The sequence below is a fragment of the Dipodomys spectabilis genome, unplaced genomic scaffold, assembly GCF_019054845.1.
Source record: "Dipodomys spectabilis isolate Male_0828 unplaced genomic scaffold, ASM1905484v1 ptg000145l, whole genome shotgun sequence".
In the NCBI taxonomy this organism is placed as follows: Eukaryota; Metazoa; Chordata; class Mammalia; order Rodentia; family Heteromyidae; genus Dipodomys; species Dipodomys spectabilis.
In genome coordinates this window covers 5,322,112-5,335,102 of record NW_024870822.1, presented here as the reverse complement: position 1 = coordinate 5,335,102, position 12,991 = coordinate 5,322,112, and the positions used below count along the sequence as shown (strand labels likewise).

The window sequence follows — 12,991 nt, the reverse complement described above, 5'->3', positions numbered from 1 at the left end:
TAGTCTGGGAGGCAATAGATCATAGGCCAAAATATAGGCTGTGAAGCATGCTGGATAGCTTCAGAAGTCAGGGAGTAAACTGTCATCAAACACGCAGTGGTTCTGAATAAAGCCAATTCTAAGTGGTCTAGTATGGCACTTCTCATATTCTAATACATGTAATCCATGAAGCTAAAAACAGGTAACACAAGAGTTTCTCTGGTTGAAGTATGAGGAGCTTAGCTTACTTGTTAAATGTAAACTATGTCTCCCCAACATATTCATATGCCCCCAAGATACTGCCTCAGAATCACCAGGATTTTCTAGAGCAGCATTTATAAGCCCTTTGTCTGAATAAACAAAGATCTTCTGTAGAGTTTAATTCTACAGTCAGGAAAATCAGCACTAGAGGAAACTTTAACTTACCAATCGAGCTATAGACACCCTGAATGTTGGACATGCCATGTGGAATCGGGGAATGGCAACATTAAAGATCTTGTCTTTAAAGTACAGGAAATGGAAGATATAATATCCTTCCATATAGCCTGATGTTGTAGAGAATGTAGTACAACTAGTATATTCATATACCCGACCTGGGCTGATGATGGGAAATTCACCTGTAGAGAAAAAAGCAACAAGAAACTAAAGTGTAACATTCACTAGCAAGAGACTAAAACAAAAAATTGTAAAGAGATATCTGAAGTGTTCAGACCAGACAAAATGTCAGTTTCAAGGGAAAGTCCTTATACCAATGGATCAAAAGACAAGAAAGAATTACATTTTAATAAAATTCTTAAACACTGGGTCTGTAAATAAGTCCAAGAAAAGTTTATTAAGTAAACATGTAGCCCATGAATATATTCTGGAGTAGGGATTTAGCTCAGTGGTAGAGTAATTGCCTCGCATATGAACAGCCCTGGACACAATCCCCAGCACCACAAAACAAATTCTACATAGAACACGCATATAACTTTACTATGACAGAAGTTCATAGCTTATGTATATTTTCCTGAAACACATGTTTAAACTGGAAGAATCTGATGGCTCAGAAATGTAGGATAAACATAACTTACTATTAAAAAAAAAAAGCTCAATGTAATGGTAACCAAAACTGAAGTAAATAAATTCTACAGAGTAAAAAATCTGTACTATAAAATTGTAAAAACAGGGATACAGGAGGACCCATTGCAACAATGAGATGTACAAGTCGTTATGTGGAAAAACGAACTTTACAACTTTGGTGGGGGAGGATGGGGGGGGAGGGGGGTGGATACGAAGGGACGGGAAGGGGAAACAAAGCAGGAGGCTACAATGCTTGATAGGAAATGTGCTCATTATGTTGCCCACGTAATTGTAACCCCTCTGTACGGTATTTTCACAATAAAAATATATTTTAAAAAATCTGTACTATAAATTTTAACAACATCCTCCAAACTTTAAGATTACCAATATGAAATTTATTTTCTTTCTGTCCTATGTCATCTAACAGAATATACTGAGTATAACTAGTCATAAATAATAAACCAGATGCAGTGGCATCTGGTTTATAATTATAATCTCAGCTACTTGGGAGGCTGAGATTGGGAGAATGTAGTTTGAGGCAATTGCCGACAAACGGTTCAAGAGACTCTATCTTAACTAAAAAAATGCTGGGCAGGGAAGTGTTTGCCTATTATCCTAGTTATGCGGGAGGTATAAAGTGGGAGGAAGATCACAGTTCAGGCAGGCTAAGACAAGAAAAGTAAGACTCTACATGAAAAATAATTAAAACAAAAAGTGTTGGAGATATAGTTCAAATGGTAGACAGTATGCCTAATGAATAAAGTCTAAGGCCCAGAGTTTAACCCATAGTATCACTAATGAACAGAAACAGAAACAAACATATAAACAAACAAAATACTACAAGGATAGGCAAGGGATCTCAAGTGATCCACAGAAAGGAAAATCAATCTCTAAATAATTGAGTTTGCCTTAGTTTCAGAAAAGTTAATGTTATAGAGCTAAAATGATAAAACAGTAACTTCTATGCAGTACATTTATGGATGTGAAGTCTACGAAGGAAGTAAGGTATACACTTAAATCCTGGGTTACATACCAACTACTCCAGGCCCTTGAACTTCTTCTACATCTCCTTCAGCATTTGTTATTCTCCAATAGCGACTAGCCAACTGACAAGCCTTCTCAGGAAGAGCATCCTTTGACATTTCAATCCTGGAAAAAGGAGTGGAGTGGTGAAGACATAAATCTGGCCTATATCTGGTTTTGTTTTCTTGGCTTTTAGAGATACTCTATTAAGGTTAGTAATATAAAAGGATATTTCCAAAAGAAACCAAACCAAGGTTTATGTTAAGTGGTTATTTTTTCTAAGTTCTCCAAGATACTGCCTTCATTAGCTTAATTCCCCACAGAAATGCTTTCAGTCAATTTATGACCTTAACTTCCAGTGAGCATCAGCATTGGGAAGGGCAACTGGAATATCCAAAACATGGTGTTAACCATCCTTTGCTCCACAAGAAAGATCTATTTGGAAATGCTTTCTAGAATAGTACCACAAATGACTTCTAAAGAACTGAAATTCCTTCACTTGTCACAAAACTACAGAGCCTTGTCCTTTTCTCCATTAACTTCTAAAAAAGCTCAAACCCATTATTCATCCTTTTTCTAGGAATCCACTCTCTTACTTTCACTCTGAGCAAAACAGAAGCACATTGTGGATGTTTTTATTTTAAACATGCCTCCATCCTAGGCAGGATCTAAATTAAACATCAGTACAACATCTTTATCTACACTTGGGACATGTAACAGGCAACCAAATATACCAAAAAATACCAAAATCCCAAAACGCTTTCTGGTAAGTATATATTACTAAAATATTTCCATTAGATATACATGAATCATATGTATATATGAATAAATACATTTCAAACAAAATAGCCTTAATCTCTTGAAGTAATGGGCTGTCTTTATGTCACAGCACAGAATACTAAGTCTAAAATACTCATTTTTAACTCCAATGATAATGGCAATATATGACATATATGAAGTACTCAGTAAGTATTTATTAGACTTTTAAATTAAATATAGCCAGATGAAATTTAAAATGCATACTTTCATGTTTGGCAATTAGATAGCTTCAAGAACACATTATAACTAAAATAGAGCTTTGATTATTATGACTTAGTGACCCCCACTTTCCAAAATACCTTGTACATGTGCAAAAAATAAGTAGCTGGGCACTGGTGGCTCAGATTTGTAATCCCAGCTACTCAGGAGGCTGAGATCTGAAGGAAGATTCGAAGCCAGCCCAGGAAGAAAAGTCTGTAAGACTCTTATCTCAAATTAACCCCTAAAAAGCTGGAAGTACAACTGAGGCTCAAGTGGAGAGAGAGCCAGCCTTGAGCAAAAAAGCTCAGGGGCAGTGTTCAGGCCCTGAGTTCAAGACCCCGGACTAACACATACAACAAATTGGAAGTGGAGCTGTGGCGCAAGTGGTAGAAAGCTAGCCTTGAGTGAAAAAGCTAAGGGACAGTGCCCAGGCCAGGTCATGATTTCAAGCTCCAGTACTAGCATAAAATTTAATAAAGAAGAAAGAACTTGGAGCTTCATATGAAGTCAAAATTTTTGCAAATACTATGTTGCAGAAAAGTTATTCACCTTCTTCCAAACTTTACCAGAAACGATTCTTTAAAATGCCTGTTAGGGCTGGGGATGTAGCTCAGCTATATAGTACTTGCCTAACATGTGCAAGGCCCTGGATTCCACCCCCAAGATCCCATAAAAAATGCATTTTATACAGTGTATTCAATTGCATTTAATATAGTGTGTTCAATGTACAACAGCAACACACGCACAGAATATATCACACACTACTTACTAAAAGGTGACTGCTGTGATTCTAATAGAAAATGGTTCCTGCCAGGTGCTGGTAACTCACGCTTCTAATCCTAGCAACTCTGGAGGCTGAGATCTGAGGATGGTGGCTCAAAAGTCAGCCCAGGCAGGACAGTCCATGAGACTCCTATCTCCAAATATTCACTAGAAAACTGGAAGTGGCACTGTGGCTCAAAGTGGCAGAGTGCTACCTTTGAGCAAAAGAGCTCAAGGACAGTGCTTAGACCCTGAGTTTAAGCCTCACGACCAACAAAAGAAAGGAAGAAAGGAAAGAAGGAAGGAAGGAAGGAAGGAAGGAAGAAAGAAAGAAAGAAAGAAAGAAGGAAAGAAAGAGGAAGGAAGGAAGGAAGGAAGGAAGGAAGGAAGGAAGGAAGAAAGAAAGAAAATGGTTCCTGTCTTGAAGACTAGGCACCCATATGAGGGTGCTACTGAGAACTGATTGGATCATGAGGATGCTAATCTCACTAGGGAATAAATTGAAAATTCATAGCTGAATGGACAGTCAGCAGATTCAGAGGGGAGGGGCATGCCTTTGAAGATTGTATCTTGTCTCTAGCCCGTTATTGTGTGTCTCCTTGGCTACTAGGAAGTGAACACTTATGCTCTGCCACACATTCTCACTGCAATACTCTGCCTCACAATGCACAGGCCCTGAAGCAACAAAACCACATAACTATGGATGGAAAATTCTGAAATCACGAACCAAAATATATCCTTCCACCACGGGGCTGATTTTTCTCAAGTATTTTGTCAGTGACAGAAACCAACTCACCTAGCAAACTTATTTAAAATTCTCACCTAACTAAGTAAGGTGCCTCATACCTATAATCCTAGTTACTTAGGGGGTTGAGACTTGGAGAATCTCAGCTTGAGGTCAGATAAGAATTTCAGGAAACCCAACCCCCCCTCTCACTCATCCGGCACCCCAGCTGAAATCAGAAGGATCATAGACAAAAGAAGTCTGAGACTCTATTTAAATGAAGAGGCTTGGTGTGGCGGTACATACTTGTCATTTCAGCTACTTCAACAAGCATAAAATAGGAGGATATTGGTCCAGGCTCTAGCAAAAATAAATAAAGAAATAAAGACTATCTAAAAGAAAAAAGAGCATGAAGCATGGCTGAATGGTAGAGCACCTGCCATGGCAGCACAAGGCCCTGAGATAAAACTACTATATCACTTAAAACAAAATCAAAGGGGGGGGGGGGGGGGAGGAAGATGGGAAGGGAAAACAAAGGAGGAGGCAACAATGCTTGATACGAAATGCACTCATTATCTTGCTGATGTAATTGTAACCCCTCTCTACGGTATTTTCACAACTAAAAAACACAAATCATATAATAATAAAAACAAAAACAAAATCCTCACCTGATTCGGTATGTGAAGAAATAGTGAGGTGGGTGTATAGAGCTGAGTTCTGGCAGAAATGACGTGGAAACTGACACTGTAATATCCCCTGTTGTTGCTACACACTCTGGATCATGAATATATCTAGTTATTAAAAGAATTAAATATTTTAAAATCAACCAACTCCAAAAAGATAAAAGGTTTAAAGATGCAATGCACAATTATTTACTTATACTACAACTTTAAATTCTGTTTGCAGGTAAATGTAGACACTTACAACCATACTAGAAAACATTGATGAGTCTGATGCAATGATGACAGCCATCAAGGGTCTATCATTAATGGTTCAAATAATGGAGGGAAAATAAAAAGAGTTTATCTCACTTTCAGCTAGGAAAGCTTGACAAACATCTGTCTATCTTTTAAATGGTGCCTCTGGCTATGCCCAGAAATATATAAAATATATGAAAGTATAATTCGCCTGAAATATATAATTATTATTTATTCCTGAATTTAAAAACCTTTAATGTATAATTAATCTGTTATTTCAGCCACAAAGGCTACTGAGAACTAATATCACCTCTAGGATTAACTATAACTCCTGAATGTTCTATTTAGGAGATAATAAACAATATTGGCCAGGAGTTATTAGCTGATGACTTACTGCTTAAGTCAAATAACTGACAAACAACCTTTGTTTCTTTTTTTTCCAAGGAAGAATAATATAGCTACTACCAACCCACAGATTTTAAATCAAAGTCAGTTTTTCCTCTTGATGTCTCAAGATAAGAAAACAAAAGCTAGTTAATTAAGTGCTGTGGTATTTTTACTTTAAAGTGAGAGTAAGAGAGTTTTAAAATAAGAGGTTCTGTACTAGTCTTTTGGGGACACTTCATCTCAATCACTGTGATGGACAGCTTTTCATGAATTATACTCAATTATACCCCAAAAATCCTAAATGAAATAAATACCTGAAAATTTGGTCTCTGATGATGGGGAAGCTGCCAGATACAACGTTATTGACATAGGAGGTAAACCAGTCAGTGAAAGTAGCACCTATAATACAAAAAGGGGAAAATGAGCAAATCGTTTGTGTAAAATATGCACACAGGACAATGAATTGTAACTCTTCCTTGGCATTTTCTCAGCTCACATCAGAGACCCCAATAACTACTTTCAAAGCATCTTTATACTTATAATTATTTCTAGTACAACAATGACTATCTTCTGTTTATAGTTTCTAATTCATTTGTTTTCCGTTCAAGATTCTAGTAGGAAGATTTACACAAAGACATCTTAGCTAGGAAGAACACTATTTCTCCTCCCTTCTGAAGACTTTTTTCCCCTCCAGTTGTGGGGCTTGAACTCCGGGCCTGGGTGCTGTCCCTCAGCAGTGGAGCTCAAGCGAGTACTCTACCACTTGAGCCATAGCACCACTTTTGGTTTTCTGGTGGTTTACTAGAGATAAGAGTCTCATGGACTTTTCTGCCTTGGCTTTGAATCGTGATGCTGAGAAGCTAGGATATAGGCGTGAGCCACCGGCACCCAGCTCGACCTGTCTTTAAAAAAAAATTTAAATAGTGCTGGGGATTGAACGTGGGGTCCTGCACTTGCTAAACACATGCTCTACTACTGAGTTATACCAAGTGCCCTCTCTACTATAGATTACGATGTGGGGATTTTTTTTTTTTTTTTTTTGTTGTGGGGCTTGAACTCTGGGCTTGGGCCCTGTCCTTGCGCTCTTCAGCTCAAGGCGAGCACTCTACCGCTTGAGCCACAGCGCCACTTCCAGTTTTCTAGTGGTTTATTGGAGATAAGAGTCTCACTAACTTTCCTGCCCGGGCTGGCTTTGAACTGCGATCCTCAGATCTCAGCCTCCTGAGTAGCTAGGATTACAGGTGTGAGGCCACCAGCGCCCAGCTATGTGGGGATATTTCATGTGTCAGAAATGCTTTTAAAAAGTTGGATAGTCAGAAGCTTTTAAGTGGGTAAAATCTAAGTAAAAGGAGATAGGATGGCTAGCAAAAGAGTGAGTCATGCCTGCATAGTAACCTAAAATTCATAAAAACTTAAGAAATATTCTTCCATGGCCAGGGAAAACTAGGTGTGTGAAGAAGTTATGAAGCGAGTATTTTATACTGGTGATAAAGACTGCTGCTTCTGAGGCATATATCTTATTATGGATAATTAGACACAAAAAAGAAAAATATGTCTTAGTATTCACATGCTCAATAAATAATACACACATGTTAAAAGAACTATATACGTACTGCAATTCAAGAAGAGGACTAAGAACATAAGGTTGTACAACATATGCTTTTTTCAAATAGAAACAATACTTAAAACAGAAGTGCTTTTCCAATGAGAACTTAGAGGCTACTTTACAAGCCAGAAAACTTTACCAAATCCAGGCATGTCAGCTGCTCAACTAACTGAAGTTTTACCAATCTTTTTAAAAATTTTAACCAGAAGGAAAAAGGGAAAAAAATGGCTTTTTTCCCTACCTATGATAAACATGTCAATAGCAGCTGGATTCCGAGCCATTTGGTCCTAGAAGAGAAAAAAAGGTAATTCATAAATACATTTCTCATTGTTTGTTACTTGCATTGTCTTCTGAAACAAAGTAAAACAAAATGTAAAGATTCCAACCAACACTCAGCCCTCACACTCTTCAGATCCTGCTCCTATGAATCTGTCTCTATTTTTAGGGCCTTCCTTTAAGATTGTTAGAAGATGACTAGGCACTTGTCCATAAGATAAAATTACAACAAGCTATCACTGCTATAGTGAATTAATAAATTATCCCACAAGAACACAATCATAAAGTTGAAGGAATAAGATATGTGGCTTGTTATGCTACAAGAAAGGGCTTTGGATTCAGAATGAAGAAACTCAAATAATTCTAGGGTATTCAAAAGCTAAACCGTAAATATAATTATTTTGATAAGTTCCTCATTAGTTTTCTTTAAACTTAAAAGGTCTTAACAGAAATGCCAGCTTTCCCATTATCTATACAGCAGTGCCCACTGTTTGTCCAAAGGTGATTATTTTCTTTCAGCATTCCATACTTTAAAAACAAGAACATAAACTATCTAGTAATTAAAATGCATAATGCTCTAAATTTATTCTATATAACTTGAAAGAAAATGCACACTATTATATGATCCATCAGGAAGTATCCTGAAGCCACAAGTAAACACATTCCTACTTACTGGACATTGGTAGAAAACTTCATTTTTGTTTCGACCTTCTGCAGCTTCCACAGCTATATACTGACTCAAACCAGTATGTATGCAAAACGTTAAAGGGAGACAGTACTTTAGCCCCTGTCTCTGCTGAAATCCCCCAGCAGCTGTATCAACATCTAACAAATCTTCAGAACGATAGTGATTTGACAGTGCCATACTTCCCAACAATCTGAGGAGAAAATACATATAAAACATACCAATAAACAACTATACCTCACCTTTTCCACACACAATTTCACAGTGACAATGTCCTAAGCAATAATTAGCAGAACACCTTGCACATGTAGCATTTTTCACTGAGATACAGTCTCACGAATTTTTCGCCAGAAGTGGCCTCAAGCCACTGATCTCCTCCTGAGTATCTAGGACTGCGTGAGCCACTGAACCCAGTCAAACCTAAGAGATGTGTAGGTTGAAATGACACGGAGACATTTATTTTGGCAAAACATAAATCAAGCCATAGAGATTGTCTTCTGGATCACTATAAAGAAGAAGGGGAAAGTCTGTATTCTTGTAATTTATGAAGGATAATTATAGATTATGTACTTTCTAGAAGAAAATAACTTGCATCATTTAAAATTTAAAAAAAAATCAAGCATCTTACCCAGGAACGACTAACTTCTGCCCATTGTGGATACGGTATGAACACCGATAATCATCAGGAAGCTTACAACCAATCTGAGCTTCGACTGCATCAAGGTCTTCCTCACGAGCACCCTCTGCAGATGCAAACCAGACAGAGAATGAGACACACTGAGCCTAAATCTAACCATCTACTAGCTAAGCAGTGCAAGAATCACAGCCAAGTGAGTTCTGTCCAAAACAGAATGCTAAGGTAAAGAAAAAATAATTGAAAGTCATTTGAAGCCCAGAGAAAAGCAAAGTTCTTGGTTTTCTCTCAACAGGGAAACATTGTACACTCCATGGAGGATGATTAGAAATCATATCTAGACAGAGCACTGGAAAAGGGATGAAATCAAAGACACAAATCTTAAAAGGAGTCAGAAAGGAGAAAAACATATAATTAACTTACAAGTATGGCTGAGATCTTAATTCTCAACAAAAACAATAGAACTTACAAGAATGATGTCTTCAAGTGGTGGGGGGACAAATCACTGCTGATCAGGGAATACATCCTTCAACAGTGTAAATAAAATAAATCTGACAGGGCTAGCAGTGTATCTCAAGTGGTAAAGTGCGTGCCTAGCAAGTATAAGAGCCTGGCTTCAGTTGCCAGTGAAGAAAAGGAAAAAGGCAGGGGAAAGAGCGGGAAAGAAAGGAAGAAGAGAGGGAGAGAAGAAGAGAGAGGAAGGGAAAAAAAACCCAAACAAACCAGGCAACATTCAACAGCAGCAATTCTTCATGAAAGGAAATACTAAAAGGAATTCTTCAGATAGGAACATGAGGCTGTAGGAAGGAATAAAAAGATACCAGAAAAAAATCTCAAATAGAAATCTAAATAATGTTAAATATATAGAAAATAATAACATTTACAGGAATATGTTGAACATCAAAACCATAAAATATAAAGGGATTTGAGATTTGAGATATCACTCACTTGCCTAACATGTGAGGCCGTGGGTTCAACCACCAGTACCCTTCTCTAAAATAATGTAAGAGGCAGGAGGAAGACCATTAGAATTAAGGTATTTTAACATTCTTTCACTTACAAGAGTGAAAACTGTCCAGCTATTGGGCCATCTAAGATCTGTGAAATTGTTTGGTACATAACAATACAAATACAATGCTATCTGCAATAGTTTATGGGTAATTTTGTATGATCCAAAAGTGATGTTATAAATATTCAAATGTTACCCATCCCTGGTAGGGAATGATGACCATACTAATTTACATTAGAGTTTATAAGTCAAGTTTCATGTCTTAATTTCAACTATAATCACTAGGAAAAAAAATAGGGGTGTGTGTGGAATATAAAATGAAAACATAAAATGAATGTTAAAAAAAAAAGAACAGTGGACACGATATACTTCATAGCAAATACATTAAGTATGAATGGGCTAAATAGTCTGACAGACCACATAAAAGGGCCTAGGGGTGTAGCTCAAAGCTAGAGCTCATGCTTATGCAAACATGAGGCCCTAGGTTTAGTCCCCAGACAAAGAACAAGACAAAAACAAAAACAAAACAAAACAAAAAAAAAAAACAAAAGAAGGCAAAAACTTCCTAAGAGTTAATACTGGACATTTATAATGACAAAAAGGCTGAACTTACTAAATAGATATAATCTTTCTCATGTCATACATCTAAATAACACAGCACATACATACATACATACATACATACACCACATATACAAATAATGTGACAGAACTAAAATGCCAAAAAGATATATCTACAAGAATAGTGGGTATGTGAGTTTTATTGCTACAATATTAACTGCTTAAAATAACCCTCAGTATTTTTTTTCTCTTTTTTTTTTTTTTGTGCCAGTCCTGGGGGACTTAAAATCAGGGCCTGGGCATTATCCCTGGGCTTCTGTGCTCAAGGCAAATGAACCACAGCTCCACTTCTGGCTTTTTGGTGGATAATTGGGGTTAAGAATCTCATGGACTTTGCTGTCCAAGCTGGCTTGGAGGCACGATTCTAAGATCTCAGCCTTCTGAGTAGCTAAGATTACAGGTGTGAGCCACTAGTGCCTGGCTAACTTATTTTTTAAGTAAGTGTGAGGCCAGCTTGAATGGGGTAGGTTTTTCTTATGCACCTCTCCCACATAGACAGACACCTGGCTCCTTTACTGTAGGCTCAGCTGAGGGGAGGTGAGTAGGCTGGGCTAACCTCCCAAGGAAATTGAGCCAGGATGCAGATGTATTGTTTCTGTGCGTCAGAAGTCCAGGTATGACTCAACCAGATCCTCTGTACATGTATCACAAGACTGAAATCTTGTCTAAGCTGAGGCTGCTAACTCCTCTTACACAACTTTTGCTTGGGATTCTTCCAGTTTAATCTATCGGTAGAATCTGATTCGTTCTAATTGTGCAATTGAGGTAATCAATGCCTAGAGGCCACCCACCATTCCCTCCACAACATACCAGCTTGTTTATCCAAAGTCAGCAGGGAGCACACTTAAACTGTGAATCTCTGGTTTCTGGAAAACCAAGCCCCTTTTAAAGGTTGACCTAAGTCAAGCCTACTAAAGATAATTTTCTTTTTGATTAGGGATGAACTGATAGTCAAATTATTTAGAACTTAACTTCACCTTGTCCATATCATAATAGAGCCTAATCACAGGAGTAGAATCTGCCTATACTTAAGAGAAGATTGAACTTGGTTTATACACAAGAAACAAAAGCCCTGTGTACTACCTGAGAAGGCTGCCTAACAGGTTGAGAGATTCTAACCTACCTCTCTCCTTAAGGAAGAAAAACAATAAACAAAAACAGTATCAATAAGGGTGTCAAAAACCAGATTCAGATAAATAACTTTTACTTAATTATATAGTACTGAGCTAAATAGCTATTGAATATACATTGTTATTGATGTTATTGAGTAAACATGCAACAATTACTAAAGGAGTCATGCTAAAAAACGTAACAACTTTTCTTTTTTTGTGTGCTGGTACAGGGCTTTAACTCAGGGCTTTGGTGCAGTCCCTCTGCTTTTTCTGCTCAAGGCTAGCACTTGACAGCTCCATTTCAGGCTTTTTAGTAGTTAATTAGAGATAAAAATCTCATGGACTTTTCTATCCAGGCTAGTTTGGAACTGTGATCCTCAGTTCTAGGCCTCCTATTTTTTTTTTTTTTTGTCAGTCATAGGGCCTGAACTCTGGGCCTGGGTGCTGTCCCTAAGCTCTTCAGCTCAAGGCTACCACTCTACCGCTTGAGCCACAGCACCACTTCTGGCTTTCTCTGTTTCTGTGGTACTGAGGAGTTGAACAGAGGGCCTCATGCATGCATGGCGAGCACTCTACCACTGAGCCACTTTCCCTGCCCCTTTAGCCACCTAATTAGCTAGGATTACAGAAACGAGTGACCAGCTCCTAACCAAAATAACTTATAAATGATAGATGAATACAAGGTATGTTCTCTGATCACAGAGAAACTAAAATAGAAACTACTTTAAAAGGGCTGGGAAGGTGGCTCAGTGGTAGAGCGCTTGCCTTGCATGTATGAGGCCCTGGGTTTGATTCCTCAGCACCACATAAGCAGAAAAAGCCGGAAGTGGCACTGTGGCTCAAGTGGTAGAGTGCTAGCCTTGAGCTGAAGAGCTGAGGGACAGTGCCCAGGCCCAGAGTTCAGGCCCCACGACTGGACCCTCCCCTCTCCCCCCCCCAAAAAAAAAGAATCTAAAAGATTACCAAAAAATAAAAACTTCAAATGTTAGGAAATCAAACAATACATCTCTATATAATGGGTTAAAAAAGAAATCAGTGCCTGTAATCCTAGCTAGAAAGGAGGCTGAGATCTGAGGATCATGGTTCAAAGCCAGCCTGGGCCAGAAGTCTCCACGACTCTTAGCTCCAGTTAACCGCCAGAAAGCCAGAAGTAGCAATGTGGCTCCAAGTGGTA

At 38.1% G+C, this 12,991-nt stretch overlaps 1 protein-coding gene and 1 non-coding gene across 4 annotated transcripts in view; both read right to left on the bottom strand.

The window, feature by feature from the left end:
• Window positions 1–12,991, bottom strand: part of Fbxo3 (F-box protein 3) — a 32,205-nt gene that overhangs the window by 7,123 nt on the left and 12,091 nt on the right. For all 3 annotated transcript variants that reach the window (XM_042691350.1, XM_042691351.1, XM_042691352.1), the window contains exons 4-10: window positions 9,070–9,184; window positions 8,430–8,634; window positions 7,722–7,767; window positions 6,189–6,273; window positions 5,239–5,361; window positions 2,075–2,190; window positions 406–596 (exon numbers count right to left, since the gene is read on the bottom strand). In XM_042691350.1, coding sequence (XP_042547284.1) covers window positions 406–596; window positions 2,075–2,190; window positions 5,239–5,361; window positions 6,189–6,273; window positions 7,722–7,767; window positions 8,430–8,634; window positions 9,070–9,184 — 881 coding nt within the window. The remainder of the gene's footprint in view (window positions 1–405; window positions 597–2,074; window positions 2,191–5,238; window positions 5,362–6,188; window positions 6,274–7,721; window positions 7,768–8,429; window positions 8,635–9,069; window positions 9,185–12,991) is intronic.
• LOC122117957 lies at window positions 11,145–11,281 on the bottom strand. The gene has a single exon (XR_006149272.1).